Source organism: Drosophila serrata, unplaced genomic scaffold, assembly GCF_035046125.1.
Source record: "Drosophila serrata isolate PLE 108 unplaced genomic scaffold, ASM3504612v1 contig_334, whole genome shotgun sequence".
In the NCBI taxonomy this organism is placed as follows: Eukaryota; Metazoa; Arthropoda; class Insecta; order Diptera; family Drosophilidae; genus Drosophila; species Drosophila serrata.
In genome coordinates this window covers 2,404,071-2,429,082 of record NW_028257232.1, presented here as the reverse complement: position 1 = coordinate 2,429,082, position 25,012 = coordinate 2,404,071, and the positions used below count along the sequence as shown (strand labels likewise).

Below are 25,012 nucleotides of genomic sequence, written 5' to 3'. Positions count from 1 at the left end.
GGCGAACGGGTCGTATGAGTGATACTTGAGGCGCCAGCGAGTGTGTTTGTTTGCCATGAGCTGGGGTGTGCAGGGTGTGCTTGGGGTGTGTGTGTGTGTGTGGAGAGAGTGTGTAAACGCCAAGATGGCGCACTCGAGTTTTGTAAAGAAGACGCCAAGGCGTTAACATTACCAAGAGGGAAAGGGCATAACAAAGAGGGAAGTCGAATAGGAAATACCCTGAGCGTCCTTACAGGAAGGAAAAAACTGCATTAATGGAAGTTATCTTTGTGGTTTTTCTGCCTTATATCAGATATTTTTGGGTATAGGAGTTCTTTTTTGGGTAATATTTTAATTAATCTTGATAATATCTTGGAGGATACAAGGATTACTTGTACTTGGTAAATCAATTTCCTTTACAATTGAAGAAACAGGAACCAGAAGCCTCATTATCCTTGAGATACCCTAACTCCAACGCCTCGCTTACACGCTGTTTAAGCTTTTTCCATCTGGTTTATGGGCGCACAAACAACAGCTGCCACGCCCCTCTTGTCCAGTGCATAATCGTTTAACGTGAAAACGGCTTTTGACTTACTTGCCACGAGTTTTCCTTCTCCATTCTCACATGTTTTTCAATTTTCTTTTCCCCTTCTCTCTCCCTCTCTCTCGCAGGCGCTCACCTACTGCGATCTGAAGTGCATCCACATGGGCGGTCTGGTGGAGGTTCTCCGCCTGTATCCGGAGTACCAGCAGCAGTTCGCCAACGACATCCAGCATGATCTCACCTTCAACCTAAGGGAGGGCTATGAGAACCAGGACTCGGATATTGGTCCCTCGTTTCCGTTGCCGAGCATCTCTGAGGACGATGAGAATCGCGAGGAGGCCGAGGAGAGCGGCAAGGGGGATAAGGAGAATGGTTTGGGAGGAGCAGCAAGTGGTGCCTCCCCGCTGCATAATCTCACAAATTCCCCGCTTCATGCCGCACGTTCGCCACTGCTGGGCATGGGAAGTCCCAGGAATCAGAGGTTACACCAACGTGGCAGATCCCTGATAACCCTGAGGGAAACGAATAAGCGACATCGGACACTGAACGCTGCCTGCAGCCTGGACAGGGGTTCCTTTGAGGAACCAGAGCCCCTCGAAGAGGAGCAGCAGTCGCAGGGTAAGCGGCCTTCCCTGGAGCGGCTGGACTCGCAGGTCTCGACGTTGCACCAGGATGTGGCCCAGTTGAGCGCCGAGGTGCGCAATGCCATCAGTGCCCTGCAGGAGATGACCTTCACCTCGAACGCCATGACCTCGCACAGCAGCCTCAAGTTCCCGCCGGCCAGATCCATACCCAATATCAGTGCCATGCCCACCACCAGGGTGGGCGATGCTGTGGAGCACGGCCTCCTGGGTCACATGGGTGTCCTGGGTGCCGCCGAAATGGCGGCCATGCAGAGGAGTTCATCGCATCCGCCCGAGGTCTGGGGACGAGATGTGCAGCTGCCCACGAGCAATACGGCGAGTTCCAAGGCTCCTTCCCCTTCGCCGGTGGAGCCCAGCAAGAGCACCACCAGTCGAAGCTGTCAAACGGACTTCTATCGCATCGATTTTCCCACTTTCGAGCGTTTTGTTCTAGCCAATCCCCGTCTGGTCCTGGGTCTCCTGGGAATCGAGCCCGCCATCAAAAACGAAATGGATCTCCTACAGCAGAAGCAAACCCTGCAGATCTCACCTCTAAACACGATAGACGAGTGTGTTTCCCCGGCGGATACTAACTTGGCCAGTTCCAAGGAGCGATTGATAACCTCCGCGGGAGGGCCACCGCCTGCGGGTAGGGTTTACCCGCCCTTGGATGACGAGAACTCCAATGACTTCCGGTGGACAATGAAGCACTCGGCCAGCCATCACAGTTGTTGCAAGAGCACGGATGCCCTGCTGAGTCCCACGGAGGAGCAGTCCTCGGTTCCTGCGCTTCCAACGGAAGTTGCTCCGCCTTCGGCGCCTGTCCCAGAGCGCTCCTCGAAGAGGAGCATACGAAAGAGCACCAGTGGCAGCAACTCCAGCCTGTCCAGCAGCAGTTCCAGTTCGAACAGCTGCCTGGTGTCCCAGAGTACTGGCAATCTGACCACGACGAATGCCTCGGTGCACTGCAGCCAGAGTAGCCAGAGTGTGGCCACCACCCGGAGGGCATCCTGGAAACTGCAGAATTCACGGAGTGGCGAGTATCGTCGACTGTCGGAGGCCACCGCGGAATACTCACCGCCGGCAAAGACCCCACTGCCGGTGGCGGGATTGACGGCAGTGACCTACGGTGCCGACGAGGAGGAGGAAAGCGTGGAGCTGCTGGGACCGCGACGGAACTCACGGCCCATCCTGCTGGGCGTGAGCCAGGGACAGGGCCAGGGACAGGCCATGAATTTCCGCTTTTCGGCGGGAGATGCCGACAAACTGGAGAAGGGTCTGAGGGGACTGCCCTCCACGCGCTCACTCCGGGATCCAAGTTCCGGCAAGTAAAAGGAGATGCGCCGTGCGTGATTTATGCCCTAATTAATACTGAAACACAAAGACGCTTGTACAGTTAATATCTCTAAGATACACACACCCACAGCTACACACGAGTTCGGTTGTTCATCTGTTATCCCCAAAATGTATCCTGAGAATACCTCTCCTACCTACAAAAACACACGCAAACATATTTGTAAAAGCATATCAGAGACGCTAGAATATCCGGCGAAAAACACACAGAAATTTATTTTTGTAAGCCGCAGCGGGAATCGGTAATGAGATTAAAGCATATACCTATACATATATATATTTTCCTAATCGATCGGCCAGAAACATATGTCACAGGCGGCAGTACAAAGCTAAGAGACCTCCGATTACAATATAAACAAAATGCGTGTTTCTTGCTCAGCAAACAGAGAATATCAGTAAATCATTGACACATATTAAAGTAATGGTGAAATGTTTGTTAAGTTGAATCAGTTAGGAATTTCAAGAGATATGTAATAATAAATGATGTGATCATGGAAATATCTTAAATATCCAGGGTGGCCATAAAAGGATTAGATGTAAAGAGTCCTTAAAGTTGGGCATGTTCTATGTTCCATTTTCATAGCATACTTTTGAGCATCTATATTCAAGTGATTTGATATTTCTATAGATTTTTGTGGCAGCCCTGATGTAGTAAGAGATTTCAATGATTAATAGATTTGGGAAGGAACTTATTTCACAGGATCATTTAAATAAACAAACTTTGATCACACTGGAAAGCTTCTAAGGGTTCTAATGCTGGTTTATAAGTCACTTTATAAGGAGAATTCTTCAACCTCTTCAGAGAGCCAGTGTATTCAAATTTGTTTATTTGAATAAACCTGCAACAGTTACTAGTTAAGATGAAAGGCAGGCGAACATTTCGATTGGGGATTCAACAGATTTGTAGAATTTTAAGCTGTTCACCTCACCTAGTCGGTGGGTTGTGTGAATTATACTTAGATTATCCTAATTACTACCTAAGATAATCGACAATCGTGTGCTACATTATAACGAATGCACGACAGGGGCGGCACTTCTAAAGTGATCCCCTTTTTGCGGCATTTCGGCTAAGAGTAATTGTGATTCCAAGCGAGAGGCAAACTGGCTCAAAACCAGTCAGGTTGGGGGGCTTGATTTCGGTTAGTTGGCTAAAAATAAAAATAATCAACTGTAAACTGTGTAAATTTTCAAATATCCTGCGTGTATATAGACCAATGATGTGTGTATATTTGCTTCCCCGATAACAACAAAAAAAAGAAAAAAAAAACTATAAAGACTTGAGCTTCATTCTATCTTTGATGTAAGCATTCTATGATAATAAGTGTATAAGTTTTATATGTGTTTAGATGGATACATATTTTAGCCAGGCCATAACTTAAGCCAGAACCTATTAAACGTTTTTAAATGTTTTAACTTAATGTTATCAAGACTATATACTATTATATATATGTATATTATATGTAGTTATACAACTAAAGCATAAAGCCATATTCGGTATTTCAATAAACAATAAACTTGATGTGACAAATTAAATGGAGAAATCTCTGTGTGTGTTCCCATTTCTAATTTCCAAACTCCCGATGACTGGTTGATTCTTTTCCCTTGACTTTCCATGACTGGCACAGCTTTAATGCGCTTAATTCAATTGGTCGATTTTGGTATCGCCTCGGAACCATAATCCGGTAACCTGATTGCCAAGTTTATTGTGTGTCATGTCAATCGAGGTATTAAAGTCCTTTCTGGTGGCTTCTCTCTCTATAAGTCTGCAGGTCCTGGTTTGAGATAAGCGCCTTAAGTTGTGAACCATATTTAACCTGAAAATGGGGTAAGTAGTTACATACATATATGGTAAGCTTGGTTCATAATAATAATAATAATAATATGGGGGATTTATTGGGATAACATCGGTTAATTTTGGTGATTACAAAAGACGAGACTTTATTTAAATTATGTTTGAATTTTATGCCTCTTTTTTTAAGTGCATTTTTGTTCGATGTATAAATACATGTAAATCTAAAATTGTTTATCCTTGACACCCAAAAAGCTTGATAGTCAATTGAGGTGGGTTTTGTTTAATAAATTGTACTAAAAGTAATAGAAGCGAGAAAGCTTTAATATTGGTTTTTAGAACTCTGTACTATGTATATATTTTCAAATTAAAAACTAAGAACGCAATTAATCATTTTTCCCTAGGGAAAATATTCTGTTAACAACAGATGGACTTTGTAAAGAATTTAAAATATTGTATATAATAAAGGTTTATTTATTTTTCCATACTAAATTCTTGTACTAAATTTGAGTCCACAAAAGTATACTCAAAGCTCAAATGTACTGAAAAATCCTGAAATAAACTTTAGTGTAAAGAATCTGCTGCAAAAGCTTTTCCCATCTTTGATTTTCCAACCCAGGAGAACCCTCTCGTTAGCTTAGAATCCTCATACAGCCAACAGAAAAAGCTTTTCCTGAGTTCCTGAACCCGCTAACATCCTTCTCGGGAAAGCTCTCGCTGAAGATACTTAAAAACCTGAAATCCAGTTGATTAGATTCGCAATAGAATTATCATATGGCACAAGTTCAGCAAAGAATTCAGTTTTAGCATTTTGCGGCGGGGCACTAATTAGCTCCCAGTTCCATTAATGCACTCATTATCATGAAAATAATTTATTTCAAAACTTTCACCGAACATTTTCGCTGATAGAAACGATTTTACCCGGGGGTGGGGGGTCAGACAGTGGGAAATACGAAAAAAAGGAAAAAAAAATGTTAATAACTTGAAACTATTATCAAACTCATTGCGGTGTGTTTTCCCAGACTCTCTCACTGAGTTTTCAGTTTCAGTTTCCCCTTACCCCTGTCTCTGTGGACAAGAAAAACTACTCGAGCAAAGAAATTAAGCTAACTACTCCTATTTTTTCACTGTTATTGCGGTCGCAATGGCACAAATGCCTCAGTGGGCATCCATAAAAGGACATAAAAGAGCGAACGAGAAACTTTCCAGAGAACTTTACAAGGATAGTTGCCCGAGGGGCTGGACGCAGGAGTTGTCGCTTAATAAGATGCGCTTAAATGGCCCAATCGGATTGGATACCAAATTATCCAGCAAGTGTATATATGTATATTGTTTTAATTAGAATCGCCCAACGACGAGACGCATCGAGGGGCAATTAGCAGGACAGGGGGCGTGGCCAGGCGTGGCGTGGCAGCCTCTTAATTACGCAAATACAAATTGGTCCATGGCATGCACTCTGATTTTGAATTTGCAAATTTTGGGGTTCCAGCTACAAACAATATCCATTGATTGCCACCGACATAAGCCATAAGGATGCGCTTTAAGGGTCCTGATATTAATTTCTAGTACCAAACTTGTTACCTTTCTTTAATGAAACGGTGTTGGCTTTTTAGTTTGCAAAGTAACTCAAAACCCACTGAAAAAATGTTCAAAAGCCAGTGTGAATAGAAAACTTTAAATAAACAAAAGAAAAACAAAACAAAACAAATCAAATCAATTAGTTTTGAAACTCAGATACTTTTTCCAGATCAGTTACAAGCTTTTGTATAGTTTCTGAGGAGTTAGTTACTTATACTTTTAGCTGTTGAATATTAAGTCTGGATGATGTCTTACTTTATACTCTTTTTTTGTATAAATAGTATTTTTAAATATTTATAAAACTGATTTAAGCACTCTATTCCGTTTCAGTTAATATGTAATCTATATTAAATTTGATTTCCAAAAAGCTGCTTCTGTTTGCCTTTCCGTCTGTTTCCCAGCCGATTACATATTTATGACCGAAATTCCGAATCAATCGACGACTCAACTCCCTGGAGTCGCCACCCCCTGGCTGAAGCATCAAAATGCTCCAATAATTTCTAATTTATTTTAAGTAAAAGAGCCAAAGCAAACGAACATAAAGCAAATTACCAAACGTAATCGATGAAGCGGCACAACAAGCCACGGGCCACGCCAAAAAGGTTGAAACGCGGAGGAAGGGTACCGAAGGCTGGTGAAAACTTTTGCACCAAATAAACACACAAAAAATAAGGAAAAATAAAATAAGTGCTATTGGTGTGGGTCCGATGTGTGAGAGTGGGTGTAAAGGGGGGTAAAGTGGGAGTAAGACTGTTGCAAGGCAGTCCTGCAGAAGTTTTGCACTGAAATTCAATTGAACTGCAAGCAGGCAGGACGAAGGAACTGCAAGGAACTCCTGCCTGGAGGGTCACACTGTAAGTAAATGCGGTCTCTTTTTGAAATTTAATAAAATTAAGCATTAAATGTAAATATATTTTTAAATATTTCAAGTATAATATATTACAAAATGCTTCTTGAAGGAATAAAAATATGTTTTTGTCATCACAAATATCCTTTGGCTAAGCAAACACAATATTTAAGGGATTTTCTTGACAATTTTAGTTGAACATATTAACTGAACTTACATATTTAGTTTAGTTTAAAATTAGTATCTCAGTATAAGGATTTGATATTTTAAAAAATATTGAAACTCTTCTTTTAAAAGTTTATTCTTCACTCTACCAATTTGCCAGCATATCATATTCAGAAATAAATAAACCCTATAGTTACAAGTTACTTGTTACTCAAAGTTCTGTATTGTTTTCTATCTGCAGAAAAGGACTCTCCTTCCTGCAGGCAATCCTGTTCGCTGTGGGAAATTTGTGGTGCACTCGAAGTGCGTGCCAAGGAAGCGGCAGTAAGTCAGTCGAGACTGTCGATTGCGGCCATAGATTCATACATATGTACATATATCGACTTCCGACTGTCGATTGGCAATCGCCGACAGGCAGCAGCATGGCTCTAATGTGCGGTTCATTACACCGGGCTGACCGCACTGGCAGGATAAGGGGGGCCCGTAATAGCATTTAAAGGATTCAGGGGAGTAATTAGTAAAGCAGCAGAGCGACACACTCGTACTCATCCATGCATCCCTGGCCGCGTTGACAAGTGAAAAGGACATCGTTTGATTAGCTAATGCAATTCCGCTCCAGTTGCATCTGCATCGTGGCATTTCCCATTCCCCTTGGCCTTCTCCTCGCATTCATTGCGTTTTGCGGGTAAAAAAAAAAAAATCTCTCAATTGCAGGTAACAAAGAAGGTGAGTTCCAAACTTTTGGCCAACTTTTGTGGCAACTTTCTGCCACACGAGAGAGAGAGAGAGAGGAAGAGGGGAGGAGGCAGGACGAGTGACGAGAGTGGCAACAATTTTTATAAAAGCGGCCAAAGTTGCCCTTTAAGCTCTTTGTCATACGAAAAATGCCCCTCCCTGCCCCCCTTTGACATTATTTGCCAGCGGCCCAAGTTTATGGCATGCACAAAGCATTCAGTTAATACGCACTTAATAGTCAGGTCATAAATTTTAAATACTGCTAAATGGCCGCCTCAAGATATGTGTTCGAGTGTGCTTATATTAATGCCCAGATATGTAAAGCAGAGCATGCATATAAAATCCACCAGCGAACACATACATCTATCATTCGCAGCCCGATCATTGTTGTTTTACAACCAAGCGAAAATATTCGCAGAGGGTTAGAGGGAATTTATTTTGATTTTTATATGGGGTTATCCTAGACAAAAATCATTCAGAAAATCGGGTGGAATATGGAGTAAAGATGACGAGAAAAGACGACGTGTACAGGACGAAAAATACAAAGAAAATAGTAAAGTATATCAAGTAAAGACGACGTGTAAAAGGCAGCAAGTATGGGAGAAAAATAAAGATTATTTTCACATATTTAAGCTTACATTTTTATGATAAACATTAAACATAATTAAATTTAATTAATTAAAAGAAAAAATACATATAATTTGCAACTGTATATATAATTAAATCGATAAAGTTTACACTTACTCCCCAAAGTTTTGAAGAAATTTGAGAAAAACTTGAGCAGTTTCTTGCCCTGGCTATATCAATTTCCGGTTGCCCCACCAATATGTTTAACAAATTCCTGGGAAATCCGAGTGATGTTTTTAAAGTTTCGCTTTCGCTTGTTGGCCCAACTATAAGTACTCGAAATTACAGTTTTCAATTACCAAACGTTTAGTTGTTGCTTTCGACCTTGGGGGGGAGGCGGCGACATGGAGTTGGCTGGCACTTAAAGTTCAGTTGGCATCCTTTGGGGGCAAGGATTTTATTGCTTGTCTCAAAGTTTGTGCTCTCGCTCCTGTTTTACGACTTTGTCTAGCAACATTTTTGCACGAGTGTATTTATGGCCAAGTGTCACCCGCATTGCAGGCCACACTCAGACCCCGGGCACATTCCTCGGAGTTCTCCAACTTCGACGAGCGCATAAAAATGATGAGTTATTTGTTTTTTAGTGCATAATTTATGAGTTAAATGAGTTTTTCATATGCGAACGCGTGGCTGACAGTATTCGTTATGGCGCTGGGCGTTGTTCTACAGATTTGTTAGGCGCCCAGGACACAATAGGGGGAATCCCCCAGATCCCACACACCCACCCACCCACAACATACACACGCACTTCGAGAGAGAATGTCGTGCATGTTGGCTGTCTTTTTATTGATGACTTTTACGCGTGAAACTTCATTCGAAAGCGTTTAAGTGGAAGCACACACAAAAAGATTTCCTTAGCCAGGACTTGGGAAACTTTTGTTGCTTAACAAACACACACATGTCTACACTTACAGAGTGCGAAATCAGGAATAAACTAAGGTTTTGGGAAGCCTAAATTATAAACTAAAAGCTAAGCTTTTGCTTTGAATTGCTGTGAAAATATTTTAAATATTTAACAATGATTTTCACTTTGTAAAACTAGTATTAATTGTATTTCAATTGAATTAAATTTGTATGGGCAACTAAGCTACTTTAGAGTGCCTGTAGCTTAGTAATTTGTCTTCACATAATTTGGTATACTTCCCCCAAATCAATCATTTGATTTCCTTTATCAAGATGACACATAATTCTTTCAGTGCACACCCTACACACTCACACTCCACACACATGCGGCACTTAAACATGCTCTTTGTGGCTTGACTTGATGGCACGTTTATCATGCAAATTGCGCCTAATTGTCCGGAATGGGTTTTCCTTAAACTTAAACATACTTTCCCGATCCAAAGTATACCCATTCGCCAAGGACGAAAGCAATAAAAGCGGCCAACAGGCAAACCAAAATATTACCAATTTCTGGCAAACAATTTTCAACGCAGCTTAGCAGACATTCTGATTTAATTGTTTCTCTGTGTGCTCCCCCCCCCCAAAAAAAAAACAATTTATATATATATAAAAATGTAACCCACCTAACCCTTTGCCACCCACAAGGACCTCTTTTTTTTGTGTTAGTCCTTTCTGGCCTGCTTTATTTACCGAATTGAGCTGACAATCTCCTTCTCTGCCCAAGTGGCGGGCATTAAATTTTAACGTTAAATGCGCGAAAAGCGTCGCAACTTTAAATGAATTGTTTGGGCCTCGGCTGCGGGCCCCAGCTCGGCTTGGGGTCCGTGTCCATGTCCGGATCCTAAGTCCGGGCCAGGTCCTGCTGCAGGACCAGGTCCAGGTCCTGGTCCGCGGGTCCATGTAAATTAGAAGCGGCTTTGTTTTCGCCAAGCTTTTTGTTTCTGCTTACTTTTTTGTTTGTTTGACTTTGTTTTATTTTTTCGCTTCACCCTTTTTTTGATATCCTTTCAGGAGGAACAAGGATATTTTGTTAAGGTTTGTTGGGAATTTTTAATCTTAGGTATAAAGAAAATATATAATTAAATATATTTGTATTATTTCTACAACTGAAAAGTTAAATCTTTTTATAACACTTTATACTGTACAGAAAGGACTCTTGCTTTTCCATTTATTTCTTATTTTTCTTGAATTTTTTGCTAGAGTATTTCAAGTTTCCTTTTTGAGTTTTTAAGTGTTTTTTTTTTTGGCCCGTTGTTGCTTTGCTTTTTTTTGTTTTTTACTCTTTATTCCAGTCGCTCGTTGTGTTTGTTGCTACTGCTGTTTGCTTTGTTGTCGATTGCTTTGGCCTCCGGCATTCATTTGGCAACGCTTGGCTGATGTATCTCCCCGAATCTCTGCCCCTGAAGCCCTGTCTCTGCAGTTTCGCTCATGGACCAGGCACCAGGACCTGTCCCGAAATGTTTCCGGCTGGTGTCAGGCCATCAATCTGACCTCCGGCACCGCAATGTACCGCTTTGCTTCGGAGGAGGAGGTGGAAGTGGATGCTGCAGATACAGCTACAGCTACAGCTACAGATATATAGATACAGATACGGGTGCCACTAGCCGCCGCTGGCCTTTAATTTAAAAACTCTTTTACGCCGTCTCGCCTCAAATGATGGCGCTGCCGGCCGCCCCAATAATGTGAATTTTATGTAATTGAAGTGGCAGCTGTTGGGGGCCAAAAGAAGACGACGACGACGGCGAAAAAACACGTTGAGAAATGTAATAGCATAACTCTTTGGCAGCTTAGGTTGGTCCCTGCCCTTTGCTCTCTCTTTTTGAAGCATTTTCTACACTCGCGGAAAAGCTGGAAAAGCCCGAGGCCTGCTCTTGGTCAGAGTGACAAAGTGTTCAAGAGCTGGGAAAACTTTACTGCGGTGGCCACTGAATGCGATTTAATGATGTGGTATCGGGATTGAAAGGGTATATAGGGGGAAGCCATCGAATTCATTTTATTGCCCGCCATTTGCAATTATTTTCTAGCCAGGTTAAGGGCGTAAATTTATGTGCTGGCAGATGCCATTCGATGTGGCGGATCTCCATGCATAATTAGCAATATATTTTAGTATTTAAATCAAGATTTTAGTACTGAAATTGGGGTTATATAAATGAAGAGAAAGAATAAAAATTCATATAGGTATTACATTAAACTAAGACTTTGAAACTTTTCAAATGCATTGATTGATTCATAGCTTAAGTATATATTTATATTAAAACATTTTTCTGAGGAGGAATTACTGTGAATTATTGATGTATTAAAGATATTAATTAGATATTATATTAAATCATTTTTCTGAGGAGAAAATACTGTGAATTATTTAACCATTAAAGAAATTAATTATGTATCTTAAATAAATATATATAAAGCTTACAAGTTTCCAACATTAATTGTATGATTTATATTCCTTCAAATGAGTCTTTTTAAAGTATTTACCCATTTTCCCTGTCTCTTAAATAAAAAATAAACTCAAAAAACCCGCTTATTCTCGTTTTTTACCCTTCTCATATTCAAGTCTTTCCCTTTTTTTAGAGCTTTCCACACTTTGCCGCTTGACAAAATTGTTTCATAATAGATTTCTAACCAATTCATTCAATTACCTTCCCACAGAAATCACGTTTCACGCTCTTCGGTCCCAGAGAAGTGACCTTTTTCCTTCGTTTTCATTTTATTTGTTCCTTTATTATTTGGACGAGTGGATTCTGCCGTAGCCACGTGTCAATTAAAATAAATTTCAACAGCTTAAATAAATCGATGAGCGATGCCGATGATGGGACACTAATGTGATTAAACGCCAAGTTCAAATTAAACAAATACGCTGGCGAAAGTCAACACAATTGTGGCTGCAAGTGTCCGTAAAATAAACAATTTTTTAAATCGAGAGTGCTGGGGCGGCATAAATTATGAAGGAAGTGCTGGAAAACTGGCGGCGATATAAAAGAATTAAAAATCGCGACTGTTGTCGCATTAACATTCAAGGCTTTGGCCACATCAAAAAGGTTATGGGGGCGGCACCAACACGAATTATAAAATTGCAAATAAAAAAGAAAGAAAAAACTGAGAGCCAAACAGCAGCATTTACATGTTGTCGTGGCAATAAAAAGGGCGTTGCTAAGTCTGAGGTTAATTTTCGTAATGCGATGTAATTTTTAATGTGCAAAGGGCAAAGGGGTTTCCGGCACGAACGGGGCGTAAAAATTCATTGCCATGAAAGTGTACAATGTACAAACATTTTAAATCCGGCACAGATCCTTTTGGAATCCTTTGGCCGAGTCATCAGCATGCAATAAAAATGAGATCGACCTTCGGTATTGAAAGCTGCTGTTGCTGCTGTTTCTGCTTCACCCCAATGACCTTTGCCTGCATCGCGAAATTAAATTTATTTATTTTCCGTTTGTATTTTTTTCCATTTTGGCGGCTCCGACCAGGATTGGCGCAATTATACGCTCGTCCTTCGGCAATTAACGAACGTCGGCAAAAAGGCAACCGGCCGACAGATACGCCTCCAGGGCCCAAACCGTGGGACTGGGACAAAAGCCAATATGCAATGGCAGTGGAAAGTGGCAAGAAAAAACAAGTGCCAGCCCCCACTTATTTATCAAATCGGCCTGCTTTTTACCCACCAACAGTCCCCGCTTTTCCCTTCGGGCAATTTATCTCAAAGACAGATGAAAAGCGGGGTCTGTTCGCCGACCTTAATTAAAGACGCATATTGCCCGCTTCAATTTTTCTTGTTTTCAGCATTTTTTTTTTTTATTTACAGATTTTGGTGCAGCGGATTTGGGTTACCTATTGTTTGTTAATATTTTTGAGGGTATATTTGGTTTGTAAAATAGAACAACAACTTCTCTATCTAATGTTATTTTTATGCTTTTAAAACCTACAATGAAGAAATCATTATTTGAGTGTAATTATTATACCTTTGCAATGTATTCTTATTTTAGTTAGAAGCATGAAACGCAGTGAAGGAGCCATTTCCGACCCTATAAATCATATATATTCTTGATCAGCATGAAAAGCCGAGTTGATTTGGGCATCTCCGGAAGAAAATTTTTTTAACAATTTTTTTTTCATAATTTCGTCATTATTTTTCCATCATTAAAAATGTCGAAAATTGTCAAAAATTTTAAATTAAAAAAAATGCACATTGAGTATGCAAATTTATTAAGCTAATAAAAACTAGCATAGGAAAACTTTCCGAATTAAAATTAATGGTTTTTTGGATAAGTTATGAGTTTTTTAAGATTTGATTTGTTGAAAAAATTTGCATGTAAAAATATAGTTAATATCGATTAAAAAATGGTATTTCACCTTCATTCAGAAGCTTAAAAGAAAGTGAAGGAGTCATTTCCAACCCTATAAATTATATATATTCTTGATCAGCATGAACAGACGAATCTTTCTAGTCATCTCCGGAAAGAAATTTTTTAAAATAATTTTTTTTCAAAATTTTTGTCATTATTTTTCCATCATTAAAAATGTCAAAAATTGTAATATAAAAAAATTATATTTTATGCGATTTTTAAATTTGGATTTGTCGAAGAAATTGTCATATAAAAATATGGATACATATTGAATCAAATATGATCGATTTAATTTATTCAATTGCAAGCTGCTTTCTTTTCTCCTATTAATTGTAATAGAAAAAATCTTTTAATTATTATTACACACCTGATGAAAATGCCTTGCAACCTCGGAAAATCTCTGGACCTTGACCCTGCATTCAATCAACTGTGTTGTGTCTGTACAAATAATCATAAATAAAGTCTATGTTTACTTAGCTAATAATAAAAATAAATAACAAGTATGCCATAGTCTTAGCAAGTCCTCTGTTTTCGCAGAACTACAGGGTTTTTTTCTTGTTCAAGTTCGAAAAATAAAACATAAATAAATATTTGGCAAGCCGAGGCCCTTCATTAAAGCCGTCTGCGCAATGCGAGCTGTCTAATTGCCAACTAATGAATTCTTTCATTCCTTTCTGCTGGCTTTGAGGAGCTCGCGTGACTCTTGAAAAAAAAGCAAAAATAAAAAAGGATAAAAGGAAAGGGAATTAAATTAATTCCAATTGCTAGCTGGGAGATGGTTTTCCTAGAATTAAATTAAGTACTCAAATAATTCAGAGAGCAGCCATGAGAGGGCTTAAACTTAATTAGTGATACAGTCGCTTACAATTGCCGAAACTTATCAGCTTTAATGTAACATAATTTTATTTTATTTGATTTAAAGAGTGCTTCCTAAAATCACCTCTGAAATGTGCAATAATTCGCATTTAATTGTATTACCAAATATTGTGTTTAAGAGCCATGAGGGCTTAAACACACGAATAATTTAATGTAAAATAAATTGTTGTTTTGCTTATGTCCTGGCTTTTTAACTGCTGAATATTGACAACTCAATGTAAATATATTTAAAAGAGTACTCTTTGTTTTTATGGCATTTAATTGGCTTTTAGAAGTCTATTGTTTATATTTAGTAATTGCAAAACGTTTTTGCATTATTTTATATCAGAAATTTAAAGAGAAATATTCCTTATACTTTAAAATTATAACTTAATGTGACTATAACTATTTATTGTAAGTATTCAGAACAATTCAAATAAAATTGTTATACCTCTATTTAAATTTATTTAATTTTCCCCCTTGTTTTTTTTTAACTAAGTTTATTTTCATTTCTAAAAACACGCAAAAGGAAAAAAAAAAAGCTTTAATAATTCAATTGTTCAGCATTTTTCAGCGAACGCTGAAATATTCATTGGCATAAAGTGGTTTGTATGTAGTTGCAACTACACTCGCTCTTTGTGATGGGAAAACACTTTCCCTCGATGGAAAATGAAAACTCGCTGCCACAAAGAGCTGGCAAATTAGCGGAGCAGCCCGGAATAATAAACGATGGAACAGGACAATGGGGAATGGTGCTCGGAGCTCCCGGCTCGCCAGGACCTGCCACTGGCAGCTTTCGGGTTAAGCAGGCGTGCCCCCAGTTGACCCCCAGAAACAGTCGCTGAAGAGAACTTTCGCCATAAGAACACCAAGAAATGGGGCCCAAAAAAGACGGGCTGAAACAATTACAAAACTGATTAGAAAATCTGGGCAACCGAAGCAAACACACTAGCCTTTGTTTTGCCTACGCCCTCATCTGGATTTCCGACTTGTGTCCGGTATCCTGTAGCTGGTATCTCCTCCACGGCATCTCTGCTATCTTGGCCAGGCCAACAAAAACAACAGACCGCACAATTTGCAGGAACAACAATGGCCACAATGGACACAACCCACACACAAAAAACCAACAGTAGTCGGAAAAAAAGGGAAACTAAACACAAAACAAAAGGGGCTTCTCTAAGAGGTGGGTTTTGGGGGGTGTGGCGTTCCGCCCGGAACCTTGGTATTGAAAATCGAAGCCGAAACACGCTGCGTAATGCGAGGGGCTTCGTCCTCAGACAGAAAGTCTTTACGGTGGACTCTAATCGAGTTAGTCAGCGACACCTTAAATATTCTACGAGAGGCCCTGACCGAAAAAAGGTAAAAACCAAAGTCAGAAAAACCCACAAAAGGAAGCTGTGGAACTATGTATATGCGGTTATACGCACACTGAGAAAAATGTTTCTCACAAGTTTAAAATGTAGAGACTTAAATATAGAAAAAGTATTTTGTAAATACATATTAAAATGCAAGTCCTTGAGGCCTTTAGGGATATTTTTTGCCACCTGAAACTAGTCAACAAAAATCTTTATTAATATGTTTATTATTATGATTTTAATCAGAAGCTCAAGACGCTGTGAAGAAATCATTTACAAATTCCTTATCAGCATCAACAGCTCTCCCTCTCTCACTCACTCCCACTCATCATATCTATAATCTTTGGTATGCCTCACTCTCTATGTGTGTCTCTTTCTCTTAGTCTCCCTACATACCTCTAGAGGTGGCTCTTGCTCTCTCGCTCTCACATTCTCTGTTCTCTTTACTCGGGGACTATAAATAGGGGCACTACCGCCGCTCTGGCCTCATTCAGTCCGCGGCTTTCGAAGTGTTTAGATCGATTGTGATAGTGCAAGTGACCAGCGCAATACATGTGGATAATTTCGATGATACTACGAAAATCTTGATATATATATATATATATATATATATATATATATACATATATAGCTATATCGTATAGCTGCCAGCGATCGTTGAATATAGAAGAGAATGCAAAATCAATCGATCTCTACCTCTCTCCCTCTCCTTGTATGACTTACACTCTGTGTGCATCTCTACCACTCACTTATTCTCTCGCTCTCACATTCTCTGTTCTCTTTACTCGCGGACTATAAATAGGGGCACTACCGCCGCTCTGGCCTCATTCAGTCCGCGGCTTTCGAAGTGTTTAGATCGATTGTGATAGTGCAAGTGTTAGTGATCGCCACCTGAGCAGTGCAAGACATGTGGATAAACAAGAAGATGATCACATCGATGAAATCATTAGAAGCCTAATGGAAGTCAGCAAAGAATATAAGTCGACTCTGGAGGTGTGTCTTCTAATGCGGTAAGTCTTGAACATTACAAGTATATCAATTATTTAGATCCTATATATGGGGGATCAGGCCTAGGCCTATGCAATTGTTTTTACTACCTAATTTTATTTTAAAGTGACACATCAATTTGTATTTGTATTTTTTTAAATTAAAAGTCTTATTTTATTATTATTAATTACTTACGAATATTTATTTTTTACCCATTACTATAATTTTAAATTTGACTCTTTAATGAAGTCTATAATTTGAAGTAAACTTTTGTTTCATTACTATACTCTAGCAAGGTGTTATAATTTCAGTCAGAAGCTTGCAACGCAGGAAAGGAGTCGTTTCCGACCCTATAAATCATATATATTCTTGATCAGTTTAAAAAGCCGAATCGAACTAGGTTAGTTTTTGAGATGATAAAATTTTTTATTTTTTTTTTTTAATTTTATAAGGGGTTTTGTTTAAATTTGACCAAAATTCAACAAAAAAAAATTAAGTTTTTAAAATTTCAAAACAAAATATGCAGATTTGTTAACCTTAATGAAACTAACTCAGAAAATGTTTCCGAACTAAAATTAATGGTTTTTTGGCTTGGCTATGATAATTAAAAAACTTTGATTTTCCCAAAAAATAACATATAAAATTATAAATTTTAAATGGAGATTAATGTTTTTAGTTTATTTATAAACGGTTGCTCTTTCGAACCCATGATCCTTTGGGTAACTTTGTCTTTTCAAAGTTTCTTTCCTTGCTTGTTGTTTATATTTTTAAAGCTTATTTATGCTGCCTTTAGAAAAGTGTTTTCTAGTTCCTTAATAATTATTTCTTGGTAAATTTATATTTGGCATATTTTTCCTCAGTGCACTCTCCGGTTCCGTTTGTTTTTCCTTTTTTGTTTTTGCTGATTTTTTGGGCCTATGAAGATGTAGCTGTCCGGTCATTTCCCCTTGCACTGCCACCATTTTTGGCCATTTTAAATTGCAGCTTTTGGGTCCTCCAACGGCTGCTCCTCTCTCTTCCCCACCGCTGGACAGCTGGCAAATGAGTTTAGGAAGGTAGCTGACCGAGCAGGCATCTCGTCCTTTCGGACGCTGCACTCCGAACCGGACTCGGATTGGAACCCAAATAAATTTCGACTGCTGCTGTTGCTTCACCCCTCTCTGGAGTATCTCGGACAGGAGCAGGACGAGGACCAGGACCTTTTCGGAGCGATGCCAATAACGATAACAATAATTGCCGTCCAGGGACAAATATGTTCACCATTTTCCAATAGCGTCAACCGATGTTTGTTTCTAATAAAAAATGAACGCAGCGTGCGCACAGCTGTAACTGTAAAAGCTTTTCAACTGTCCAGTTCCAGGCCACATGTGTGTGCGAAAGGAGAGGAGTATGTGTGTGTGTGTAGCTGTGTGTGGGTGTGGCGACCAACGCCAATGTTTTGCTTGATTCCACATTTGTTTGTTCATTGGATTTGTGTTTTTTTTATTTTTCGCTCTTTTTTCGATTTCTAGTTTTTAGGGACCTTTTCCTCCTTTCATCTCTGGTCGCTGCCACATGTATATATATATTTTTTTTGGTTTAAAGCCCCGAAATCGATTTGAGTTAAACGTTCTTCGAGCACTAGATCCCCCCCTGCTGATGCTGCTCCTGCCACTCTTGTTGTTGTTATCCTTATTGTCGGTATTTGTTATTGTTTCTGGCGTTTGTTTATTTATTTGTTTTGGCATTTCACGGAGCATGGCGCAAAACGTTCGCCCTTTTGGCATGACTGATTTTATACTATACCAAATGCCATATAGCAACTATATCTGTATATCTGTATACAATATATATACACACATGGAGTGTGTGACACTCTGTTTGTGTGTGTCCGAGTTCTGAGTGATTGCTCGGGATTTGTTGGGTCCATGGATATGGGAAAGGATACGGGCCATGGGAAGAGCTTACAAATTTGAGTCACTTTTCACCAGGCGGGCTATTAAGCCCGGAACGATTGCGGGGGACGGCAAATTAACAAATGGCCAGCATACGTTTTGGGATTCCGATCAGGTCGAGGTAATAGGTGGATTGAGAGGAAGCAATAGGTTATTTTTCTGTTATTTTGGGTATTTATTTTGGTATTGTATTTCCCATTTAAACATAATTCATACACCTTAAGCCTTATAGCATCGCTAGGCCTACCTTTCTACTGTTTCATTGGAATCGATAAAGTGAATTTTCACTGGCTGTCGCCCAGAAGTGAGCAGCAGGCCTGCATTCCTGATAGCCTAAGCCTAGGTCCTTTCGAAAGCGATTACCATCGAAGTAGGAGTTCAAAAGTAATTTAGCCTCAAAGGGACTCAGGCCTCGGGACTCAGGGACTAGGACTATCGCTTGCTGAGCGGCACAAAGGACGATTCTGGGCATAAATAGCTGCCCGATGCAGTTTCTCATATCCTGCAAGCGTTGCAGCCTTGCACTCATACTCTTACAGGCAGGGCATCCAGGAAGCGAATGTGTGTGGTGTGTGTGCCAATCGACTATGGCAAAGTTTTCTAATTAAGTTACTTATACGCACCGGGTGCCCTGCCCGAGTGCATATGACTGACGTGAAAGTAATTTTCATAAAAGGCAAGTGGTGGTGTTGGTGGTGGTGGTAGCCAGAGTCGAGTCGTTTTCCTTTCCTGCTGGCTGTGAAAGCGAAAACCCCTAAAAAACTTAAAGCACCAAAGCCAAATTACCAGCTCAGCGAGGGGTACAGTCAGCAGTCTCTGTGCTAAACATATTTATTTCGTGCTTAATTTACTTAAAAATAAATTAAAATTCAGATTGTTTTCATGTTTGGTATTAGAAAAGATATTTAATAAAAAGCAATTTCAGTTTTAGTGGCTACTAAATTGCATCATTTGCATATTTTGTTCATACAACAAATTTGTTTTCTATTAAAACTTTCGCTAGGAAAGAGAAATTTAATTAAAAGCAGTTAACTACTTTAGCCTTATGAACGCTACATATTGATGGTGTTTAAGTAGCATAATTATTTTAGGAAATACTAAAAGGGATAAAAAAAGGGATAAAAAATACACTGAATAAATGACGCACTTTCTTAGGAATTGATCTTAAAAAATAAAGATTAATTCCCCGAGCTCCAATCTTCACAGTACTTGCGTTTTCTAGGCTCCTGTCCCAGGACATCAGGCGCGCTGCCTATTAAATGGACTACGCTGCCACAGCAGACGTCGCTGCTTCTTTGACGTGCCTTATGGCCCTATGGTCTATGGCCCTATGGCCTCCTCCTGGCAAGGCTTTCTGGAAATAAGCTGCAACATTGTGAGATTGCTGCAACATGCTTAACATAATTATAAAGTTGCCTGCATCTTCCTCCACGCCAAAACCCACGACTTTGTCGTCCTTGTTAATTCAGACACTTTGCACGTAAAATGTATGAAACACTTTCTTTCGTCCGCCAACGTCTTCGCCCCCGTCTACGCCTCCGTATCCTTCTCCTTATCCTTTCTCCCGCCAGCCGGCCTCGGCTTGCGTTACAGCCTTCTTAGCGGGTCGTCCTGCGATTTCCATTTCCCAGCTGAGCCTGACGTCGCTGAGGTCGCTGCTTGTTTTACTTTTAATTGGAAATCTCAAAAGATTAGTTATGCTTCGGTGCCAAGAAGCTGCAAGCCAGCAAGTCACGAGGGGAAAGCTGGAAAGCCTGGAAAGCCGGCAATCCGGCAGGCCCTCGTAATTGGTGCATTGCAATTCAAGTGGCCGCCATGCACGGTTGCCTGTCTTGAGGCCAAGTGTGTGTGTGTGTGGTGTGTGTGTGTTGTGTGTTTCAAATTGTATGCAAGCGGGTCAAATAATGGCAACAAACAAGCATTTTTCATACACCGAAAACTTTGCCTGCGTTCAACCCGGCGTATACGTAACATTCCCTCGTTCGACCCTCCTTCGAAGTTACGTATACGCAGTGTTGAACGCTCAAGTAAACGACTTTCATGCCAATCGAGAGGGAGAGGGTGGCTTTTGGCGTTATCATTAAGTTTGGCAGGGCTTAGGGGAAATTGATGAAGTTGCCAAGTGCAAGTGACAACAAGGAACCCGGGTACCAGGACCAAGACCAAGACCTTTAAGGCGATTCCTCAATCTTTTCATGCAATCTGCTTGTCCAATCTTGGCCCGGGCAAGTGGGCAAATCTCAACTAATTGCTTTTCCAGCCAGCAGCCAAAGGCCTCAGCCTCAAAAGAGGAAAACAGGAAATGGCCCAAGCCAGAGGCCAAAAAAATACAATATGAAAATAGTCAAAATTTCAGTGAAAGAACGAGGTGAACGAAAGGCCAAACTGCAGTTGGCCAAACTTGTCAGCGGCACACAAAACTTTGGCGACAAAGTGCAATCAATGGTGAATTATCACCCATTTCAATGAGCCGTCGGAGCGCAAAAAAAAAAATAGGAAAAACCCCGAGGGAGAAAACTTGAAGTTGTGCCAAGAAAAAAGAAGTTTGAATAAGCAAGAAAATAGGAAGAGAAAAAATATCAGAGATGCTTGGAAAGAAAAAGGAATCAATTTTTAAGGCTTCTCAGCGGCTTGTCAATAACACAAAGGAATCACTGAAAAATTATTTCACTTCTTTCCACTCACCAAATTGGAGTGCTGAGGGAATGAGCGGAAAATTAACAGGGAAAATTGATGGAAATCAACTTGATTTTCTTTCTCGAAAATAATAAGATTATGTATGGTCGAAATATAATAATTTATATATAAAAGAGGGACTTCATTTGCAGAGTGTAATTGTATAAAATGTTAGTTCAAGGACGTTATTTTCATTATATTTGTGTATTAAAACACTTCAAAATCTCTGAATAAAATTCAAAACTCTTTAAATAATAAATTCACGAATTCTGAGATTGACAAAATTCCTAAACTGTGATTTTCTTTGGAAAGTTTACCTATTAAGTAAACTTTCTGTATGGCTCGGCATCTTCATATTTGACTTACGCGCTCATGACCTTTTACTAGAATAAAGCGCTAAATCTTTTCTTTCTTTCAGACCGGGAATTCCCCCGTTTGTCTGGGGAAAACTCACACACACACAGAGAGTGGAAGTTTTGGCTGGTGAATGATTTACGATATCTGTTTTTCTGGCCCCTTTAAAAAGCTCAGCCTTCTCAGAATCTCTCTTGGGGTATTCGCATGTTCTAAATATAAGTTCCTTTTGGTTTTTTTGTTTTCCTAAGTAATCCTGGCTTTCTGGATTTCCAATCTATCTTTCTCTTTCTCTCGCTCTGATTTATTGTGGTCAGGCTGGGAGATATCCCTTTCCATTTACATTTAAATTTTACATTAAACCGAGTTGGGCATCGGTCCTTGGCTTTATCACTTTGTCACCTGAGCGGTGCTAACCTCTTGAAGTGGAAATTCCTGCCGCTTTCACTGGCGGAAAGGGCAGGTGACAGTTGCTGTGTGTGTGTGTGTGTGCGACACTCCAACACTAATGCGCGACCGCATAACGGTAATTTATGCAGACATATTGTGTTTCAAGGACATGCTCATTACACGCGCGCTTTTGTTATTGTTACTGCTGGCCAGGCCAGGCCAGGACAACCGAAGTTGTTCCATATAATGGAGAGTGGGAGTGGGCAGGACATTAGCATTTCTAGGATCTTGCAGGTCGAAGGTCCAGGCTTCGGTTTGTCGTTGTTGTTGGTGATTAAAATAAGGTAAGGGAAGGGTACTTTAAGTGTAAGGAAGAGTTTGCCAGGATAATAAAAGAGATATATTTAAAAGTAAGGAAAATAAAGTACTAATACTAATATTCATTTGATTTATTATATATTATATTTGTTGCCTTTACAAGACCGCTTACTTAGCTAATAAAGATCATTGGGAAGACATTTACAATTAATTTGAAATTAACAAATGTCATTTTCTTGTCACAAACTGACCTGCAAGTGTGCTGTGTCTTCGGTCCTCGAACGGTTTGAGACTTTTCCTTTCGAGCTCTTTTTTTTCGCCTTGCTTTATGACTCACCTTTATGTCCTGTGGTTGCCTCTAAAAGCCCATTGTTCCATTGTTTTAGCTGCCGTAGTTTGCTGTAGTTGTGGCTGCTGTTTGCTTTTGTTTAGCGGCGGGTGTTGTTCCCAAGGAAGGTGGGTGGTGCGACGGGTGGCTCCGTGTGACTGGGCCAAAGTGCTTTTAGTAGTTCGGCCTTGTCCACCGCAAGATCGCCAGGCGAAGAGAGAGAGCGAAGCTGGAGCCGTAGCCGGAGCTGGCTTGGCTTGTCATGTCTTTGGTTAGGCATTAAGTTAATGCTGCGGCCTGGACTGGGACACAGACATCCTTGACATCCCTGACATTTCCACTCCGGCCGCAAAACCAGACTTGTCTTTACATTGGGACTCGGATCCGGACTTACATTGGGAAGGGGAGGAGGGATGTCTCTGTGTGTGAGGAGGAGGAGGTTGTGGGCGGGAGGACAGCTATGCTCCTTGTCTGACGTTCATTAAGTCATTAGCCATTGTTCCGGCTCTCGAGCTGCGAATGCCTGCGGTGTCTGTGCCAAACAGGTGAGAAATTGCCTAATTGTGATTTCAACGCATTTCGTCCTTAGGTGACCTCTCCAGCTGGACTGCAGCCTAGTTCATGGTCAATTCAATTTACTCGTCCTTCGGAGGCCAATCTTGACCACAGCCAGTTGTTGTGCTAATTGGAATGTGTCTTTAGGTGTAATTGCAGAAACTCATAACAGGGAGAGCTGGTAGAAAGCTATTTTATAATATTTACTTTAGTTTTTCCATAGGAAAATATAAATATTTCTTAGCTAGAAGTTCTCCTTCTTGAAGATGCCCCTAGAATTTGAAAAAACACTAAACAAATAAAAGATTAAAGCACCCATTTAGAAATCCCTCTCTAGCGGTCTAGGGTCATCGCCTCAGTGCCCCCTTTTTGTGCAATTTTTGTGAAATTCCCTTCAAGTGAGCTGCTAATGCTTCCTTGTCTCCAACTGTGACACTAATGAGCAAAATATGAAGAACTCTTTGAGCCAACTTTGGCTTCGGGGGAAAGTTGTTTCTACGCGTTCCCTTTTTGCCTTTGCACTCTCTGGTTTAATGTTTACCTGCCGCCCGGGCATTGCACTTTAATTAAGGAATGGCTTATACACACACCTGGCTGTCGTCCAGCTTCCACCTGACTCTTTGCCATGGGGTTAATGTGCTGACAATTGTTGGCCAATGTTTTTTGCTGCCTCTCTTTTTCTGTCGTTTGTTTATTTGACTTATGTTGACACACTTGTGAATTAAAATCCACACAGGCATCCTCCACTATTTTTTTTTTTGTCACATTTAACATTTATTTAAACAATGCTTTATGCCTTGTCAGCGTGGCATTTAAGCGTTTTATTTATGCGAACAGCCGGATTTAATCTATTTTTTTTTTTTGTTTTTTTCTGCGGCATTTGAAATGTAAAATTGGCTTCGGGGTCAAAACATCAAAATTGATTTAATGTTCGATAGTATCTGTGAGAGATAAATTTATTAAGGCTCGGTTAATTTATGATTATTATTAGTTATTCTTTTGCTGATTAAATTAATCAGCATCAAAGCAGTGGGAATATTTAAGTGGTTTGAGTAAATTGCAATTAAATAATATGTTTTTTAAGACCAGGGGATAATCTCCTAGACTTCTCCGTAAAGATTGCCTTGGTCTTTGCCTTGTTGCGGCATATCTCACGGCCTGATCCAAAAGCTATGCTAACCAATATCAATTAGCGTTCGATTCTCATTTGCCACAGACGTGGCCACAAACAAAATTTATGGCCAGACAGAGGATAGAGGAGACTGGCTACGAACACACGGCTAAAATGTCGCCGTGAGTCGAGATTGTGTGTTTGGCCAACGATGCGTCACCTAGCCGGGAGGCAAACAACATATGGCTGGCATTTATGGTATATATATAGAGAGAGAGAGAAAGTCACAGGACTTTCGGGATCCTGCGACAACAAAATGGCGCAGTTGCTGGAAAAAATTACAATTCGGTTTTCGTTTTCGGGTGTTGTCTTATGTCACGCAGATACTCACATTCGTTGGATTTTTATTATCATTTTGTTACGTGTGCTTTTATTGCCTTCTGGCAAACAAAACGCTGGTATTTCTCTCTTTCTATACTGAGAGAAATGTGTAAGGTTTAGTAGAAAAAATATATATATTATAAAATTATAAAAAAATATATATATTGATTCATTAATGTTTGCTTTGCTTACAGCAATATTCGTTCCTAAGATATATTTATTTTGAATTTCCGTTTGCACCTTTTTGTTCAAAGTGCCCTGCCTTCCCAAGAGCATCCACGG

The 25,012-nt window shown here is 40.1% G+C and overlaps 1 protein-coding gene across 5 annotated transcripts in view; it reads left to right on the top strand.

The window, feature by feature from the left end:
* Elk (Eag-like K[+] channel) overlaps window positions 1-4,032 on the top strand; it is a 63,770-nt gene extending 59,738 nt beyond the window's left edge. For all 5 annotated transcript variants that reach the window (XM_086837605.1, XM_086837604.1, XM_020944903.2 and 2 more), the window contains one exon: window positions 652-4,032. In XM_086837605.1, the coding sequence (XP_086693731.1) occupies window positions 652-2,478 (1,827 nt within the window). In that variant the 3' untranslated portion in view covers window positions 2,479-4,032. The remainder of the gene's footprint in view (window positions 1-651) is intronic.
* Window positions 4,033-25,012: the final 20,980 nt, after the last annotated feature.